General features: G+C 64.5%; 1 protein-coding gene across 6 annotated transcripts in view; it reads left to right on the top strand.

Annotated features, from left to right (window-relative positions):
• RAI1 (retinoic acid induced 1) overlaps positions 1 to 19,441 on the top strand; it is a 101,936-nt gene extending 82,495 nt beyond the window's left edge. For 2 of the 6 annotated variants that reach the window (XM_032499009.1, XM_032499007.1), the window contains 4 exons: positions 4,622 to 10,133; positions 13,999 to 14,092; positions 17,838 to 17,887; positions 18,104 to 19,441. In XM_032499009.1, the coding sequence (XP_032354900.1) occupies positions 4,638 to 10,133; positions 13,999 to 14,092; positions 17,838 to 17,887; positions 18,104 to 18,118 (5,655 nt within the window). In that variant the 5' untranslated portion in view covers positions 4,622 to 4,637 and the 3' untranslated portion in view covers positions 18,119 to 19,441. Of the gene's footprint in view, positions 1 to 1,204; positions 1,216 to 3,542; positions 4,176 to 4,621; positions 10,134 to 13,998; positions 14,093 to 14,738; positions 16,935 to 17,837; positions 17,888 to 18,103 lie in introns of those variants that run through there. The other 4 variants (XR_004326722.1, XR_004326721.1, XM_032499010.1 and 1 more) reach the window with 4 other exon arrangements.
• The last annotated feature ends 178 nt before the right edge of the window (positions 19,442 to 19,619 follow it).

Here is a 19,619-nt window from a genome sequence, read left to right as displayed (position 1 = left end):
ACGGCAAGGTGGGTGGAGCACACAGGGTGTCGAGGACAAGGCTGGGGTGAGAGGTTGGGCTCTCTTCTGGCCTTCTCTGCCTCCCCTCAAAGCCAGCAGAAACTCACTGTGCAGTGGATGGGAACTTAGCACGTTACCCCACTCCAAGAAGTAGGGTCGCGGCTTCCTTCCTGGATGGGCACCTCAGGGAACTAGCAGTGGTGCTCAGGTGGTGTCCGGGGCGGTGGTGCGGGCGGGGCGGGCCGTCCTTCTGTTGGGTTAGACCCTGGGGGGAGGCTCCCATTCCCGTGGCTCCTGAGGTCCCAGCTATCTCCACAGCGGGGTCCTTGGAGGAGGCTGCGTTGGTGAGCTTTGAGGGAAGGCTTTATAAACATCTGGAGAGTCCAGAAGCCTCACCCCCCATTCAGACATCCTCCCAGGAGCCCCAGGGCCCCTGCCTCACCTAGGCCTCACTTAGGAGCCTGGCTGTCCTCCTGCCCCTCTCACCCTACAGCTCGTCCCTTAACAGGCGGGGCCTCCAGCCTGTCCCCCAGGCCCTGCACAGGACAGTGTGTTGGACCTGTGGGGTTCTCCCGCTGGTGTCCGCGAGTAAGGACGGGTGTGCACCAAGTGTGTTGGGGGTGTTGCCCTTATGCGGCGGTCTTGGGAGGCCCCACTGCAGGGTGGCGGCTGCCTTGTTCTCTGGATGGTGCCCCTCTGCCCCACGCCAGCCTCTCCCTGTGCTTGGCCCGAGAACCCTACCCGTCCCAGAGGCCTGCGGGCACCCAGCTGTCTTGTCTGAGGGACTCCTTGGAAACCACCCCCCATTCAAGCCAGGCCCTTGAGACTCAAAGTAGACCCCACAGGACAGCAATAAATCTGACTCTTGATTTATCACTTTAATCAGAGTTTCCTAGTTATTATTCATCACCCACAGCAGATGGGGAGGCCCAAGGGGTCCCACCTTCTCCGCTCCTCCTGGGACACCCCCACCCCCAGCCTCCCAGTGCAGGTAACTTTCCCCTCCTTCCTTGTTCCCAGCCCTTGAGTGGGTTGGGTTTTTAAATTTTCTCCCTGCAGCTACAAATCAGGAAACCAGGTCATAAAACAACCTTGGGTAAGTGGGTGGGATGGAACCAGCGGCCCCAGAGCAGCTGCTGGGGAACAGAGCTTCCTCTCTGCCCCTCCCTCTCAGGCACCGCTTCCAGCCACAGCCTCCCAGCCTGGAGCCCTCAGGTTCCTGTGGGAGCTACTCGGCGCTGGCCCACGCTGGGCCCATCTCCCTGACCTCGGGGGCTGGAGAGGCGGGATGGGCCCCGATGACTGATCTCTGAGAAGGGGACAGCCCACAGCCAGGGACCACCGTGGCCCATGAGTAGACCCCCATGGTGGGTCTGACTCCTTGAATGGGGGACTAAGGTGGCTTCCCGGTCTCCCAGGTGGTGGAGGGGAGCTGGGAGGTGCCCCGCTCCTTTCCTGCCAGAGTCTTCTTGCGGTCTTGCTCCAAGATGCCTTCTGAGGTGGGACTTCTGGGTGAGAAGATGTGGCCCCACGCGCATCAGAAGGAGCTTCCCTGTGGGCGGGCTCACACTCGGGTCCTGGTCCCCCTGAGCCGCCCCTCTCTCTGTCAGAGGGCAGAACAAGTGAGTCTGTGTGTGAACACGGTGGGAGCAGGCACCCCTGGCCACACTGCCTCTGCCCCCCCGGGGCCTGTGGCCCCTGCTGGGCTGGGGTGGGGAGCGCCGAGCAGAGCCGTGGGCCTCGCCTGCAGGAAGGGCTGGGCCCTGGTTCACCTGGGCTGCTGGCCTTGCAGGGGGTTGTCTGGCTCATCACAGCCCCCCTTTCCGGTCCCCCCATTTCATGGCTGGGGGAGCAGTGAGACCCATCGCTGTGTAGGGATGTCCTGGGGCGTTGGATGTGCCGCCTGGACCCTGGCCCAGCCTTGTGCTGTTTCTCCCTGCCCCTGGCCTGCTCCCTGGCCCAGTGGCCTGGGAGGCCAGCTTCCAGGGGTCACCACAGGGGCACAGACGTCTCTGGCGCTTAGAGGACCGTGGAGACTGGCCTCTTCCTCCCTCCCTGCCGGTGGCCTTGACCAAGTGTCTGGGAGAAGGGGGAGGGGAAGCAGGGATGGGGAGGCCGGGCTGGACCGGGAGTCTTCTGAAGGTGTGTGAGCAGGTGTCTTCCCCTGACCCCCACCCCTTCTCCCTCCAGCAGAAGGCACAGAGGCCAAACCCTCAGCCTGGCCCCACCGCTGCTCCCTGTCCTCCACCTGGGTTCAAAGGTCACCATCTCCCTGCCGAGGGTGCCCCTTTCTGCCCCCTTCCTGCCACTGCCCACCCCAGCTCTCTGCCTGCCTCCCTCCCTCCCTCCTGTCCTCTTTTAGTGGTCTTGGAAAGTAATCATAAGCATAGTAATTAATAACAACGGGGCCCATGGCAGGCCTGAGGCAGCTCCTAGAGAGGCAGAGCCCCACTGCCTCCTGGCAGAGCTGGTGGGCCGGGGCCTGGCTGGCTCCAGGAGGTGGTCGTGCCTTTGTGCCTGCACCCCCCCCACCTGGGGTTGGAGGGTGGTGCTGGGGTGAGCGTCTCTGCCTGCGTTCTTCGTCAGGCACTGGGCTTCTCGTGTTTTAATTGAACTGTCTTTTCTCAGAGATAGATGCCCTCAGCGCGTCCAGCTGCTCCTGTGTACTGGGAAGCCCGCTGTCATACGGCTCGGTGCAATTACAAGATGCAGCAGCTGGACTGATTAAACGGGGGGGGGCAGTGGTCATAGCATTCTCTCTTCTTAAGTAATGTTTCTGGTAATGCATTTTGGAGAATGTGAAAAAAAATTTTTTTTAAGCTGTAGAAATGTTAATGATATCCACAGGACACTCAGCAGGAAATGAGAGCGGTCTGGGACTAATAAAAGCCGAAATGTAATTTGTGCAGATATACGAGGCGCAGCCTTCTGAACAGCCCCCAGTTTGTGAATCCCGGGCTCATAAACATGGCCGGGGAGGGCAGGGCAGGGCGCGGTGCCCTTGGGCTGGGGGCCTCTGCTGCCTTTGCCTTCCTGCAGGGGACACCTGAGCGGAGGTGGCCCCCACCTGCAGGACGGGGGCATGGGCACTGTGGGGGTGCCCGCGTGGGCCTGCCCGAGGTGGGAAGGGGGCCACCTGCCTGGGAGCCCCGAGCAGTCTGGCTTCCCTGCAGAGGTCACCTGGCAGGGAGCCACCGGGCCAGAGCCCAGAACCGAGCGCTGCCTCCAGCTCTGGGTCAGCGTGGCAGCAAGTACCTCATGTAGTTTGATCCAAGCCACCGGGATGGACTGAAGTGGGTCAGAAGGGCGGGCTCCTCCAAGCTGGGGTCCTGTGGTAAACTGGTCAGTCCCTCTCCGTGGACTGTGGTGCTTCCATCCCAGAGGCCGGGCCAGCTGACTTCCCCAGGCAGGGAGGTGGGCCTGGGCTGTGCTGCCAGGGCTCCTGGGGCTGGCCGACCGCCCCGGGCTGGCCCTGCACAGCTTGGTCCTCCTCCCTGGTCAGCACCCTGTCCCCCACCACAGGAGGAAGGCTTCAAGGTGCGATCGGGGTGAATGGGGGGCGGACCCCCTCCCTCCTCATGTGGCTCCTGTCCCCTCTCACGTCTGCAGGTCTGTCCTCCTTATCCCTGTCCTCGTCCTCCTATAGCCCTGGAAGCTTGGACCCCATGGCTGGCCCCCCCATCCTCTTTGGGGTTGGGAACGGGCCCTGAAAAGGCCAGCTGTGTGTCCTCTTGGGGAGGTCTGGGAGGCGGTGTGAATCCTGCCACTCTGCCCCCGAAGGGCCCACCACCCCAGGGTCACTTCCTGACCCTGGATCCTGCTTTGGGGCAGGTTGGACCCCCACCTGGGCCCCTAAAATCATAAACAGATGGGCTCTCGGCCTGACTCTGGCCCTGCAGACTGGGGAGAGCCGAGCAGGAGGGCCGGGGCTGCCTCACGCGTGGAGAGTTTGCAGCTCCACCACCACCCCCACTCCCCTTAGCAGGCGCTGCCTCACTCTGGGCCACGTAGTCTGTTTACTCACCTACAATATCAAAAACCGGGGGCAGGTGCTGCCGTCCTGCGTTCCTGGGAGCCAGAGAAGCGGATGTTTTATCCCTGCAGTGGCTCGGCGGCCCCTAATCAAGGTCTGCTGGAAGGAACAGGTTCCAGGTGGCACGGCAGCGACAGAAAAGGTGCCTGCATGAGCGGCTCCTGGGGCGAGCCGTCCTCAGTCCGCAGCGCACGGGTCACGCTTGAACACTGCCGCGCTGGGACTGGATTACAGGATCCAGCAGCCCCAGGGGACAGGGGAGCGGGAATTGCTCTGCTAAATGATTTGGAGCCTTGGGAAGGGGCCGAGGAGGGGGAGGAGCCAGTCGGGAGTGGGAGCAGCTCCCCAGTGACGGGGCAGCCAGGTGGCTCCTCCCTCCTAGGTGGCCGTCCGGGTCCCTGTCGGAGCTGGAATGGCAGAGCACACCTCCCTGACACAGGAGTTGTCAATGTGCACGGCCAGTGGGGAGGCTCAGGCTTAGGGGAGGGGGCCGGGCTGCAGGGAAGGAAATGGCCCGTCTCAATTGCTGTCCCTCTGCCCCTCCCCTCCCCGCCCGCCTGCCCGCCCTCTCCCCCTCTCTCTTCACAGATAACCCACCCGAGTCATGCAGTCTTTTCGAGAAAGGTGTGGTTTCCATGGCAAACAGCAGAACTACCAGCAGACCTCGCAGGAGCCGTCTCGCCTGGAGAACTGCAGGCAGCCGGGCCAGGCCGGGCTGAGCTGTGACCGGCAGCGGCTGCTGGCCAAGGACTATTACAGCCCGCAGCCCTACCCGGGCTACGAGGGCAGCGCAGGCACGCCCGCCAGCGCAGCCCGCGGCACCAAGGGCCTGCCCGCGCAGCAGGCCCTGCCCGGGCGGCCGGCCTTCCCGGGCTACAACGTGCAGGACAGCGGCCCCTTCCCCGGCCGCTACTCAGGCGAGGAGAGCTTGCAGGCCTGGGGGGCCCCCCAGCCGCCACCCCCCCAGCCACAGCCCCTGCCAGGTGGGGTGGGCAAGTATGACGAGAACCTGCTGAAAAAGACGGCGGTGCCGCCTGGCAGGCAGTACCCCGAGCAGGGCACCCAGCTGCCCTTCCGGACTCACTCCCTGCACGTCCAGCCGCAGCTGCCACAGCCCCTGGCCTATCCCAAGCTCCAGAGGCAGAAACTGCAGAACGATCTCGCCTCGCCTCTGCCCTTCCCCCAGGGCAGCCACTTTCCCCAGCACTCCCAGTCCTTTCCCACGTCCTCCACCTACTCCTCCCCCGGCCAGGCCGGGGGGCAGGGGTCCCATTCCTATAAGAGTTGCACAGCACCGTCCGCCCAGCCCCACGACAGGCCACTGACCGCCAGCTCCAGCCTGGCCCCAGGGCCGCGGGTCCAGAACCTTCATGCCTATCAGTCCGGCCGCCTCAGCTACGACCCGCAGAAGCAGCAGCAGCAAGCCCTGCAGAGCCGCCACCATGCCCAGGAGAGCCTGCACTACCAAACCCTCGCCAAGTACCAACACTACGGCCAGCAAGGCCCCGGCTTCTGCCAGCCGGACGCAGCGGTCAGGCCCCCGGAGCAGTACTACCAGACCTTTAGCCCCAGCTCTGGCCACTCGCCCGCGCGCTCCGTGGGCCGCTCCCCTTCCTACAGCTCCACCCCGTCGCCGCTCATGCCCAACCTGGAGAACTTCCCCTACAACCAGCAGCCGCTCAGCGCCGGGGCCTTCCCTGCTGGCCTCACCGACCACAGCCACTTCATGCCCCTGCTCAACCCCTCCCCGACAGACGCCGCCAGCTCCGTGGACGCCCAGGCCGGCAACTGCAAGGCCTTGCAGAAGGACAAGCTCCCTGAGACGCTCCTGTCAGATCTGAGCCTGCAGAGCCTCACGGCGCTGACCTCGCAGGTGGAGAGCATGTCCACCACGGTCCAGCAGCTGCTGCTCTCTCAGGCCACCGCGCCGCAGAAGAAGGGCGTCAAGCACCTGGCGTCCCGGACCCCGGAGCAGCACAAGAGCCAGCACTGCAGCCCCGAGGGCAGCGGCTACTCAGCCGAGCCGGTGGGCACGCCGCTGTCGGAGCCGCTGAGCAGCACGCCGCAGTCCAGCCACGCCGAGCCGCCCGAGACCGACTACCTGAGCGGCTCTGAGGACCCGCTGGAGCGCGGCTTCCTCTACTGCGGCCAGGCGCGCGGCAGCCCCGCCAGGGTCAACAGCAGCTGCAAGGCCAAGCCCGAGTCGGTGTCCACCTGCTCCGTGACCTCGCCCGACGACGTGTCCACCAAGTCCGACGACTCCCTCCAGAGTCTGCACAGCGGCCTGCCGCTCGGCAGCTTCTCCAGGCTCGTGGCCAGCGCACGGGACTGCCCGCGGCTGCTGCTCAGCGCCCTGGCGCAGGAGGACCTGGCCTCCGAGATCCTAGGGCTGCAGGAGGCCGTTGGCGAGAAGGCTGACAAGGTCTGGGCCGAGGCGCCCAGCCTGGCCAAGGATGCCTGCAAGCCACCCTTCTCGCTGGAGAACCACAGCGCCTGCCTGGACTCTGTGGCCAAGGCTGCATGGCCGAGGCCGGGGGAGCCAGAGGCCCTTCCTGGGTCCCTGCAGCTGGATAAGGGTGGGGGCGCCAAGGACTTCAGCCCGGGGCTGTTTGAAGACCCGTCTGTGGGCTTCGCCACCCCCGACCCCAAGAAGACCACCGGTCCCCTCTCCTTTGGCACCAAGCCCACCCTTGGGGCTGCCGCCTCCGACCCCACCACAGCGGCGTTTGACTGCTTTCCCGACACGACCACCGCCAGCTCGGCGGACAGCGCCAACCCCTTTGCCTGGCCCGAGGAGAACCTGGGGGACGCTTGTCCCCGGTGGGGGCTGCAGCCCGGTGAGCTCGCCAAGGGTCTGGAGCAGGGCGGGAAGGCCGCGGACGGCGTTGGCCAGGAGTCCGCCCATGAGGCTCCGGCCTGCCTGGGCTTCCAGGAGGAGGAGCCCCCGGGGGAGAAGGCCGTGGTGCCTCGGGACTCCAAGCAGGAGGAGGTGGGTGGGGTGAAGGAGGAGGCGGGCGGGCTGCTGCAGTGCCCCGAGGTGGGCAAGGCTGACCGGTGGCTGGAGGACAGCCGGCACTGCTGCTCCACTGCGGACTTCGGGGACCTCCCGCTGTTGCCGCCCACCGGCAGGAAGGAGGACCTGGAGGCGGAGGAGGAGTACTCCTCCCTGTGCGAGCTCCTGGGCAGCCCCGAGCGGAGGCCGGGCCTGCAGGACCCGCTGTCGCCCAAGGCCCCACTAATGTGCGGCAAGGAGGAGGTGGAGGAGGTGCTGGACCCCAAGGCCGGCTGGGGCTCCCCGTGCCCTCTCTCTGGGGACTCCGTCATCCTGCTGGGCCCCACTGTGGGCGCCGAATCCAAGGTCCAGAGCTGGTTTGAGTCCTCCCTGTCCCACATGAAGCCTGGGGAAGAAGGGCCTGATGGGGCGCTGGCTCCGGGGGCTTCCGCCACCCTGGCCCCCGACACCTCCCTGGCCCAGAAGCCAAACAAACCCGCTGTACCCGAGGCTCCCATCGCTAAGAAAGAGCCCGTGCCTCGTGGCAAAAGCTTGCGGAGCCGGCGGGTGCAGCGGGGGCTGCCTGAGGCTGAGGACTCCCCGTGCAGGGCGCCGGCGCTGCCCAAAGACCTGCTGCTCCCCGAGTCCTGCACGGGGCCCCCACAGGGACAGATGGAAGGGGCGGGAGCCCCAGGCCGAGGGGCCTCAGATGGACTCCCCAGGATGTGCACCCGCTCCTTCACGGCCCTGAGCGAGCCCCGCACACCCGGCCCCCCAGGCCTGCCCACTACCCCGGCACCCCCAGACAAACTGGGAGGCAAGCAGCGAGCCGCCTTCAAGTCGGGCAAGCGGGTGGGGAAGCCTTCTCCCAAGGCTGCATCCAGCCCCAGCAACCCAGCCGCCCTGCCTGTGGCCTCCGACAGCAGCCCCATGGGCTCTAAGACGAAGGAGACAGACTCGCCGGACACACCAGGCAAAGACCAGCGCCCCATGATCCTCCGGTCCCGCACGCGGACCCAGGAGGCCTTCCACTCCAAGCGGCGGCGGCCCTCGGAGAGCCGGCTCCCTGCCTGCCGCGCTGCCAAGAAGCTCCTGGCTAACAACCACCTGCCTGCCACGTTCAAGGCCGCCGGCAGCCCCCAGAAGGAAGGCAGGGTGGGCCAACGGGCCAGGGTCCCCAAGCCTGGAGCGGGCGGCAAGCTCTCTGATCGGCCCCTCCACACCCTCAAAAGGAAGTCGGCCTTCATGGCGCCCATTCCCACCAAGAAGCGGAACCTGGTCCTACGCAGCGGCGCTGGCAGCGACGGGAAGGAGGCGGGGGCCGAGGGCTCCCCCACCCTCTTCAAGAGGATGACCTCTCCCAAGAAGGCCAAGCCCACCAAGGGCGACGGTGAGCCCGCGGTGAAGCCGCTGCCCCCAGAGACCCCCGACGCCTGCCTGAAGCTGGCCTCGCGGGCGTCCTTCCAGGGGGCCATGAAGACCAAGGTGCTGCCGCCCCGGAAAGGCCGGGGCCTGAAGCTGGAGGCCATCGTGCAGAAGATCACCTCGCCCAGCCTGAAGAAGTTCGTGTGCAAAGCACCAGGGGCCCCACCCGGGAATCCTCTGAGTCCCTCCCTCCCTGAGAAGGGGCTCAAGAGTGCCGGGGGCAGCCCTCTGGGGGCAGAAGAAGGTCTCTTAAACGTGGGCACCGGGCAGAAGTTCCCGGCAACTTTGGGGGCTGACCTGTTATGCAGAAATCCGACCAACAGACCCTTAAAAGGCAAACTTGTGAACAGTAAGAAACTGTCCTCAACCGACTGTTTCAAAACTGAGGCCTTCATGTCCCCAGAGGCCCTGCTGCCTGGGGGCACTGCCCTGGCGCCTAAGAAGAGAAGCCGGAAAGGCCGGGCCGGAGCCCTCGGACCCCCCAAAGGCTCCCTGGAGAAGCGGCCCCATCTAGGCCCGGCTCTGCTCCTGACTCCCCGAGACAGAGCCAACGGCACGCCGGGTACCAGTGAGGACAGCTGTGGTGGAGGAGGCAAGAAGCCAAAGACAGAGGAGCTGGGCCTGGCCTCCCAGCCCCCCGAGGGCCGGCCCTGCCAGCCCCAGACGAGGGCGCAGAAGCAGCTGGGCCACGCCGGCTGCAGCGGCTATTCCAAGCGGAAGCGCCTGACGCGGGGCCGGGCCAAGAACGCCAGCTCCTCCCCCTGTAAGGGGCGTGCCAAGCGGCGGCGGCAGCAGCAAGTGCTGCCCCTGGATCCCGCAGAGCCTGAAATCCGCCTCAAGTACATTTCTTCCTGCAAGCGTCTGCGGGCAGACAGCCGCACCCCTGCCTTCTCGCCCTTCGTGCGGGTGGAGAAGCGGGACGCATTCACCACCGTGTGCACTGTTGTCAACTCCCCTGGAGAGGAGCCCAAACCCCACAGGAAGCCTTCCTCCTCCACTTCCTCTTCCTCATCCTCTTGCTCCTACTCCTTGGACGCGGCCGGGGCCTCCCTGGCCATGCTCCCTGGGGGCTCCGTCCTGCAGCCTCGGCCCTCCCTGCCCCTCTCCTCCACCATGCATCTGGGGCCCGTGGTTTCCAAGGCCCTGAGTACCTCTTGCCTTGTTTGCTGCCTCTGCCAAAACCCGGCCAACTTCAAGGACCTTGGGGACCTCTGTGGGCCCTACTATCCCGAACACTGCCTCCCCAAAAAGAAGCCAAAACTCAAGGAGAAGGTGCGGCCGGAGGGCACCTGCGAGGAGGCCTCGCTGCCTCTCGAGAGGACACTCAAAGGCCTCGAGTGCCCAGCTGCCACTGCTGCTGCCACCACCACTGGGAAGCCCCCCAGGCCTGACGGCCCGGCCGACCCAGCCAAGCAGGGCTCCCTGCGCACCAGCGCCCGGGGCCTGTCCCGGCGGCTGCAGAGTTGCTACTGCTGTGACGGTCGGGTGGATGGCGGCGAGGAGGCAGCCCTAGCCGACAAGAGCCGCAAGCATGAGTGCACCAAGGAGCCGCCGGCAGAACCTGGCGGGGACACCCAGGAGCACTGGGTGCACGAGGCCTGCGCCGTGTGGACGGGCGGGGTCTACCTGGTGGCCGGGAAGCTCTTTGGGCTGCAGGAGGCCATGAAGGTGGCCGTGGACATGGTAAGCAGCCAGCCCGGCTGGGTGGGGACCTCGGGTTCCGCAAGCAGGCAGTCCAGAGGCCGGCCGTCTCTGTAGCACTGTGGTTTTGGGCCAAACATACCTACAATCACAAATGAATATGGGGGAGGGAGGCATACCTCAGGCTGAGGTAAGACACACCCACCCACCCCTGTCCTGACCTCCCGCAGCAGCCCCCTCGCTGCCTGGCCAGCCCAGCACTCACCTTCCCCTCACCTGGCCCCTCTGCTCACGTCCTCAGCTGAGATACTGAGGCCCCAGAGGATGAGGGGCCCCAGAACTGAAGGTCCAGGCACCCACCAAGGCAGGTGTCCCCGCTCCGATGCCCACGGAGCACAGGGCCCTCAGCGGCAGGTGGTCCAGGACACTTTCCCGCAAGGCCCTAAAATGCACCCGGAGGAACTGCAGTGGCTGAGGTCTGAGCAGGAACTCGGGCCAGCTTCTTGGTTTGGATCCCAGCGCTGCCCCTGGATCACCGGTTTCCTCATCTCTAAAGTGGGCGTGACAGTCCCTGTGGAGGGGACTGGGGCTTAGGGGAGTGCACACCACACTGTTACAGCCAAGCCTGCCTGTCCAGTGCTCGACGGCCACCTGCCGGGACTGCGACAGTGGCCGCTAGACGGTGCTAGCCGTGTCGTCCCCAGCAGCGGGACTGTCACCCCATTACCACAGGGCTCTCCCCCCTCGGAGGTGTGCAGGGGCCAGAGTGAGCAGGCAGCCAGGAGGCCACTGCAGGCCCCTTGGTCCCAGCGGGAGGTGGTCAGCAGTGGGCGCCTGGGGCCGGGTGGGGGGACAGCCTCCTGGGGCTTGTGCTCCCACCCCCCAGACACACACTCAGGGCCACTGTGCGGCCCCACCAGGCTGCTGTGGAGTGATTCTGGGCACTGCGCAGCTCTCAGCCCACACCGCTCTGCGCCCACCCTGCCTGCACACCGGCTTCTCCTCCAGCCCCCGGCCTTGCTGACCAGCCCCAGGCCAGCAGGGGGGCCGCTGTGCCGCCCAGCCTTCTTCTCCCGCATCTGACTCTGCTGCCAGGACCTGGTTAGGGACCTCTCCATGCCCAGGTGCCCCTCCCCAGCCTCGCGGGACACCTGCCACTTCCATGCCCTCCCGGCCTGACTGCGGACCCCGGGCCCTGGAGCCCTCGCCCCCGTCCTCACTTACCTCTCCTGGCCTGCTGTCTCTGCCTCTCTCTCTCCCTCCCAGCAGGCTTGAAGCAGCTGCAGGTCTCTCTGGTCATTAAAGAATAACACCAATGCTCAGATCCGTTCAGGGGGCTGTTGCCCCAGTGCCATTCACCAGGAGGGGGGCTCCTATAAGCACCCAGGGTCTGCACCACATCCTCAGCTCCACACGCCCAGCTCTCAGCCAGCCCCCACCCCCATGCACACCCCAGCAGCATCCAGGCCCCCCGCCCCGCCGTCTGGGTAGGGGGCCAGCCTGGTCTTTCCCGAGCCGCCTACACAGCCTGTGTGGGGCTCTTTGATCTCCCGGACTACGAGGAAGTGGGGGTCCGGGTGACGCCTTGCTTTCCTGGGGTCACACAGCTGTTGCGCGCTGGAGCTGGCCCTCCGCTCGGTGCCCCGTCAGCCTGCTGTGCCGCTGCACCGTCCTCCCGAAATGGCGTAGCGGCCCCACGGCTGGGAGCACACCTGGGAAGGCCAGAACAGGGTAGGGGTGTTCACTGGTCCCCAGCGACACTTGGGTCAGAAGGGCCTCCCGGCCAGACTGGGCCAGCGCAGGGCCAGCAGCCCGGCAGGGCTCAGAGGGCCTGTGAAAGCAGTGCCACACCTGGAAGACGGCCTGAAGGACCAGGCAGGGGCTGGGGCTCCCCAGGTCGTGGTTCAGTCCCTCCCCCCGACAGCCCAGGCCTCCCCCAGCCACCTGTCCCCACCGTGGCCCTTTCTGCCTTGGAGTTTGGTGGCAGCACACAGCCTCAGAGTCCCAGTTCCAATCCCAGCTCTGCTGAGGGTGTTCTGTGACCCCAGCAAGTCACTGCCTTCTGCACCTCAGGGCGCCCGGCTCAGCACCGTGGGGGTGCCTGGATGGCCTGACCCTGAACCCCTCCACGGTAGGGGCTGTGTCTGTACAGCCCCCCACCTCCCACCCTTCACACCTGCTCTCTGGAGGAGCAGAGCTGTGCAGGCCACAGGGGATACCCTCTTCCTTTTGTTTGCCCCACCTGGAAGCCCCCACACCACCTGCTGTCCCTGAGCCCTGCCGTCCCCAACTCCTGGAACTTCAGTCTGCCCAGAGTCTGCGTCCTCCCAGAACGACTGGGCCCCACCCCCATCTCACACCCAGGGGCAGCAGGGTGTCAGAAGGGCCTGAGGCCTCTCTCTGGCTCCGTCTCCATCCCTAAAATACCTGTGTCAGGGGTTTGGGAGCCTCAGTGCAGGCAGGCTGGCAAGAAGCCATCAGCGAGAGGAGCCCACTGTTTCTGTCACCATCAGAACACCTGAGGGCTGCCGCAGACTGGACACGTGGGTCCGGTCTGGGGGTGCCCTGCCTCACACCCTTTGTGGATCAGGAGGTGGGGACACTGGGCCGCAGATCCCCTAGAGCGCTCAGCCCCACCCAGAAGGCATCTTGTGAACACCTGGTGTTCTGGGATGTACCCTTGCCCCCAGCTTGCACTGCCCCACTCCAGCTGGTGCCAGGGGGCCCATTCCCAGCACTTCTCAGGCTAGCCCAGTAACGGGGGAGAAGTCTCACCCCTGGCCTCCCAGCTGCTGGGGGCAGTCCCCCTCGGTCCAGGGTCTGGGATGAAGCCCACCTGCACTCCAGCTGGGTTGCTGGGCTCAAAGCCCAGCCCAGCCACTAGGGGGCTGTGTGCCCTCAGGCGAGTTACTTGGCCTCTCTGAGCTCTCATTGCTAACCTGGGTAAAATAAACGCTAATGCCAACACCATAGGGTTGTTACGAGGTGGAGCCCCCCCCCCCCACCGCGTGCCTGGCATGTCATGAGCTGTAGTAACTCGTGTCAGAGGCTCAGCCTCTGGGCGTGGGCCTGCCACCCTCTTGGCTTCCCTCCCTCACCTCACTCCCCACCGCACAGTGTGGCTGTGGTGCCGGGATCTGGGGGCCATCCTGTTCTCCGTCCACCTACAGACAGCTGGGCCCAACCTGGTGCAGCCCCCAAGCTCAGCAGACCACTGCGGGCGAGCTGCCGTGCCCTGTGGCCTGGGGCTTACGCGAGCGCTGTGTGCATGCCCCAGCTGTTGCCTCCTCCTGGGCCCTGGGTTGGGGGGGTCGGCCTGTCCCCAAGTCAAGCATCTGACTCTGGGTTCAGTGCTGCTTCTCACTCTGGCCTGGCGTGGGAGCCTTAGTTTCACTGTAAAGTGTGGTTCAGGAAAGCTACTCACCTCGAGGGCTGTAGGGGGAGCCACTGGGGGAGGGCAAGCTGGGCCCTGTGTACGGAAACCCCCGCGGCCATGGCTGCCAGCACCGCCAGGTGGAGGCTGGCCCGCAGTGCCTGTTACCTGCTGGGCACTGAGAGTTGCTCATTTAACCTTCATAAACGCTCAGTGAGGGAGGCGTGTCCCCACCATACAGACAAGGCAGGAAGACTGAGTCACGCAGTGCACGGCGTCCGAGCCGGGACGCACACACCCAGGTCTGAGACACCAAGACCCACATGCTTGTCCATGCAACGGTCACTTTCCCACCCCAGGAGAACCCCACCCAAGGTGCCAGCCCAGGGCTGCCATGGAAGCAGCCCTGCAGGCATGCACGTCCCACGCTGCACTTCCTTCCGCCACGTCTCTGGGCCCGTTTGGGAGGAAGGAGCAGGGGCAGAGCCAAGCGCCCAGCTGTAGACTCACTGGTCTTCCTTCTCTCCCAACCAGACTTGTTCCAGCTGCCAAGAAGCCGGGGCCACCATCGGGTGCTGCCACAAAGGATGCACCCACACATACCATTACCCGTGTGCCAGCGACGCAGGTAAGAGCCAGCCCGAGGGGTCAGGAAGGGTGGGGACTCTGGGTGCAGCTCCTCCAACTCAGCCCCCTTGGCCCCCGACTTCTACCTGCCGCTCCAGCAATTCCTCATCTTCCCATGTCTCTCTCAGCTGGGCCCTGTGCTGGGCAGTGCTGGTGATGTGGATGATCAGTGCCCAGCCACCCACTGGAGGGATGCCCAGAGGTGGGGGGGGGGGTCTCAGGCCTCAGAGAGGAAGGGATACTGGGGCCGGGCCTTTGAAGCCTGAATAGGAGGTTCATTGGGCTGAGCAAAGGGGAAGGATATACTTCAGTAACAAAAACTGAGTGAGGTGGGAGGAGGTAAGATTCAAAGCAGACTCCTCCTGGCTACAGGGGAGAGCCACAGAAGGTTTTAAGCAGGGCGTTGTGTCTGGGGGCAGGAGCAGGCCTCCCCGTGTCTGCCCTCCTCTCCCCCGACTCACTCACTCACTCGTCCCACGGGCATTTATCAGGCACCTACCAGTACCAGGCACACAGAATACAGCTTCCCTGGGCCAGAGAGCCCGGAGCCCCACACCCTGGTGTGTGGGCTGGGCAGGTCCAGTCTGTCTCCACACTCAGTTCTCCACCTGTAAAACAGACGTTGTAATAATGTTTTCTTTCTGCAGCTGTTTGGAGCAAGAAGTGACATTCTGAACTCTACCCAGACAGTGCAGCCTGGTCCTATTTGGGGGCCGGCCCCTGTGACCTCTGCCCCCCACCCCCCGCCCTTACTCTCCCTTCTCTGGCCTGGAAGGGAGGTGAGGTTATCATAACCCCACCGCATGATGACAGAGCAGAGGCACCTCCCGGTGGGACCCCCACTCCCAGGGACCCCTCTGCTCAGCATCAGCCCCCACTGAGCTGCCCGCAGAAGCACACACGGGACTGAGTGATGACAGCACCTTGGCGAGGGCTGAGGTGCTGGCACCCTGCAGGGAGGGGGCAGTTGGAGCAGGATGCGGAGGTGCTCTCCAGTTCCATCTCCCACTCGGCAAGCAGTGTGAACCAGATTTTAACATGGACTTGGCCACTTCACCAGACACGTGGCCATACTCCCAGTAATAGCTGCCTCGAGCTGCCTCCTTCCTGCCGCAGTGATTACGTTGGTGCCCACTCTGCCAGCCCGGCCTCAGGCCCCTGTGCTGCCTCCAGGTGCTTCCTTACAGACAGGCTGCCTTACCTGCCACAGGGACAGAATAGAACCAGAGTGTGACTCCCTGTTAGGCGCCACATCTTGTGCTCCGTCCCCTCCAGTCTCCTGGGGGCTCATGTCTGAGTGAGACAGGCAGGAAAACCATGATCCTTGCCCAAAGTTACAGAGACCAGACAAGGAGGAGAGTGTGCTGTGGGAGAGATTCATCTTGAGTTGGGAGGGAATCCAGGAGGACTTCTAGGAGGAGGTGGCATTGGAGCCAGTCCTCAAGAAATCAGGGAGGTGGGCAGCCGCTAGTTTGTGGTGGGACATATACACCAGGCTTGGAGCAACAAGCTCTGCTTCCAGTGAAGGCTTTTAAGGACTCCCCATGTAACAGGGGCCTCTGTAGAGCCGCCGGGACTGGGACAGGGAGAGGGCCTAGAGCGGGGCACTGCAGTCATGGGAGAGAAGGTTGCTGGTGCATCCCAGAGGCTTCCAGGCCCCGGAAGCATGGGCTGTGATGTGAGGGATGAGAAGGACGTGCCCAGCTTCCCCTAGCGGAGGAGCAGGTCCGGGACCCAGCTCCCCCAGCGGAGGAGCAGGTCCAGGGCAGAATGCAGTGATAGTGTACTAGCAACTGGCCCTTCCAGGCTTAGACCCCAACCTCCATGATCTCTTCCAGGGGTGCAGGTCTGCTGTCAGCTCTGCTGAGCTGGGTGACCCAGGGCCCCGGCTGGGCCAGCTCCTCTCCGCTCAGTATGGTCTCTCCCCAACCAGCAGGCCCGGGCTCAGGACCAGCTGCACAGCTGGCCACACCGAGCCCTGCGTCCAGCCCAGATGGGCAGCGTGAGGGGCACAAGCTGGCTCCCTCCTTCTCGGGAGGGCCTGTGGAGCCACGTGGCACAGGACAGGGCTGTGCGGGGCCAGGGCAGGTAGTCCCACCGTGCGGCTCCCTCTGGGGTTGAACTTGAGGTGTCTGCCCAAGGGTTTGAGGAGGTACCACTGTGGGGAGTGGGTATGGGTGGGTGGAGCCCTGGGCACCCAAGGAACAGCAGCCACAAAAGGTGGGAGAACTGGGAAGCCCAGGGCCCAAGGTAGCGGTTGGCTATGGCCTGGGAGCAGAGAGGGGACAGGAAGAACCTAGGGAGTAGGCGGGGCTGGCCCCCTGTGGGCACCTTGCACCTGCCCAACCCGGGGTCTGGAAGCAGAGATCTGTGGGGGGCTGTACAGGTGTCTGGGCTGGGCCCTCAGGCCCCGGGTCACCAGACCTGCCCAGGCCCACTAACCCCCCCACACTGAAAGGCAGAGCCTCTCAGCCCTCAGGTCCCAGGGCCACTTTGTCAGCTGGGTCCCGGTTCCCCAGGTGCAGACATGGGGGGTGGGGGTTGCACTACCCACCCTTCCTCCCCACCTCCAGTGTGGATGCTGGGCTGCAGAGCAGGATGGTTCTGGAGCCACTCCTTCCCACCCTTCACTTCCGGAGCCCCTTGCCCTTGGCTGTGGGACCTGCAGGGGTGGGAGCATTGAGTGCACAGCGGGCTGGGGGGTTACGCCCAGTGCTGTTTGGAAAGTGTGAGCTCGACCCTGGAACCGCGTCTGACTCGCCTGAGCGGGCGAAAGGGAGCGCACGGTCTGCCTCAGAGACCCACCGGCAGTTCTCAGGCCTGAGCCCCAGCTCTGGCGGGAGGTGGGTAGCCAAGAGGGGAGACAGCTCTGGAGACTCCCCAGCCCTGCTCCCCTCCTGCTCTGCCTATGGCCACCGCTGCCCTGGTGCTGCGGACCACGGTGTGAGCAGGAGAAGGACTCAATTGGCTATTTGTGGGTTTCGAGTTTGTTCAGACCAGTGGCCAGCATCCCCTGGGGAGGCAGGGGATGAGCCCAGAAGGGGACCAGCGGGTGGTGTGTGGAGAGTCCAGGGGAAAGTCAGGGCCTCCCTAGGTGGCAGCAGGCAGGGGACTGAGCCATGAAGGCCCCCCACCCCCAGCCATCCTCTGCTCACCAGGTGGGCAGAACCCCGCGCACTCAGACTTGTGCTAACATTCGCTCAGACCTGGGACCTCCATCCCCTCCTTGCCCCTGCCTGCATGCTCAGGTCAGCCTGCCCCTTAGGGCCTCACAGGAACGACCTCACAACGCACGCACGCACGCACGCACACACCTGGGGCTGGAGTCTAGCCTGGGACTGCACCAGTCCGTCAACATGGGTTCATTGAGCACCCCTGGGTGTCAAGGCCTCCTTGGGGCTGGGCTGGGAGCTTGCCCTGCAGTGGGGCAGAGACCACTAGGAGGGAGTGACCAGTGTGGTCCAGCAAAGTGTGGCTCAGGAGGTTGGGGGTGGGGGGTGAGACTGCGGAGTCCGGGGAGGCCTCGTAAGGAAAAGGGGTGTTCCAGGGAGGAGGGGAGGCGAGAGCCAAGGACAATCAGGCCTGTGGGGCTGGAGGGCAGGTGGAGTTCGTATACTGTTGGATTTCAAGCAGGGTCTGACTTACTCTTCGGAAAGAACCCAGCAGCCTAGGGCCTGTGGGCGGTGGGCCCTCTTCCCAGCTGGATAGGACGCTGTCCTGACCGCTAAACTTCTCTTTGCTCACAGGTTGCATCTTCATCGAAGAGAACTTTTCTTTGAAATGCCCCAAACATAAGGTGGGTGATCACGAGCCTTCCCCCGGGGCGGGGGCCGGGCCGTCGGCCCGTGCGGGCCGGGACTACTTAAAGACCGGCAGGTGCTGGGGGCGGGGCCGTCCCAGGTGGGGGCCGGGAGGAAGGAAGAGCCGCCGACGGGGCGGGCCTGGAGGAGGGAGCCCCTCCTACTCCCACGCCATCCACAGCGGGCGGCCGCGGCTCTCCTCTTCCCTGCAGAGGCTGCCGTTGTAACCCACCCACCCCACGGCCGGAGAAGCCGCCGGAGCCCGCCCGCCACCGAGGAGCGGAGTCGCCTGCCCAGCCCCCGGGCCTTTGAGCTGCGCCCTGCGCGGGTCCAGAGCCGATCCCTGATCCGGACCCCGGATCTCGGATCTGGCCGCCTCGGGCTGCGGCGAGTGGTCCCGGCTTGGAAAGGAAACATGTTTCGGATCCGTCTGCTCCCGGAACCGGACAACACAGGGCTTTCTCGTCCCCATCCCCCGGCCCTGCTTGGAGAGGGGGAGCCGGGCCAGAGTGGGGGGTGGACGGCGTCTAGTCTGGGGACACGCTTCATCCCTGAAAATTCCGGGACGACGTGGTGCACATTCCACGTGGGTCGGTCGTGGCACGCAGCCGGGCACCCTGGGGTGGAGTGGGGTCCGAAGAACCAGGGAAGAGGCTGTTCCTCCTTGAACGAGGCTGGGGGCGGGGGCCGCCGAAGCCTCTCCGGAGAGGGCGAGGCCGGCGCAGGAGGGGCTGGAGGCTGTATGCCCTAACCGATCTGCCTCGGCCAGAACCTCCGTGCTGGTCGGGCAGGGCCGAGAGTCTGGGTCCCATGCTCAGGGGATGCAGGCTCCCCGGGCGTGGGCGGGACTGGCCCCTACTGGCTTGGTCGTCCCCCTTCCAGGCCGCCCCTTCCCCAGAGCGCAAGAGTCTCGACCAGAGTGCACCCCCGGCAGACGCGTTACCGTCCCTCTGCACGACCACCCGCCTCCAGGGACCGCAGCGTCACTCACACGGGAGTGGAGACAGCGCCAGATCCACGTACACACCTGTGTGCCCCTCTATATATATGTCACATAGAATGTATATATGTTGGGAACATGCTCGCTTCTCCGTGTGTCATGCGCCCCTCAGCAAGGGGCCCTGCGGAGAAGGGGGCTCCAGCGATGCCCCCTTCCCCACGCAGCCACCACCGCCCGGGCCACTGCCCGCCGGTTTGTCCGCCTGTCCGTCCGTGTCCTCAGCTCTGTCCACGCTTCGATAGGCCTGACGCAGCCCCAGCCCGGGGCCGCCCTAGCAACTTCCTGTACATATGACTGTAAAATGGTGAACGTGTGTATTATATCCAGCCTCGTTATACAGTGTATATATATGTATACATATACATATATATAATATATATGAAGACTGTAAATGTTAAGACGACTAGTGTTCTTATTAGTATATTGCTTCACACTGAAGATTGTGTGTATCGAGCTGTTTCTAAAAGATGTTTATTTTCCTTAAGAGTAAAAAAACAGTCATTGCATTCAGAAAAAAAAAGTCAATAAAGATACGACGATTGTTTTGGAATTCTGCAGCCAGTGGATTCTGACCAGATTGTCCTGGGGGGGGGCGGGGCTTCAGGGAAAGGGTGGGATGGAGGGTGGGGTTCTGGGGACAGGAATGGGGAGTCAGGGATTCTAAGTTACTGCAGGAACAGAACAGAAGCCCTGCTGCCCAGGCTATACCCACGTGGCCACAGGTGAGC

Source organism: Camelus ferus, chromosome 16 (genome assembly GCF_009834535.1).
Source record: "Camelus ferus isolate YT-003-E chromosome 16, BCGSAC_Cfer_1.0, whole genome shotgun sequence".
Taxonomy (NCBI): domain Eukaryota; kingdom Metazoa; phylum Chordata; class Mammalia; order Artiodactyla; family Camelidae; genus Camelus; species Camelus ferus.
Note: the sequence above shows the minus strand (reverse complement) of the source record. Positions and strands in the feature narration are given on the sequence as shown.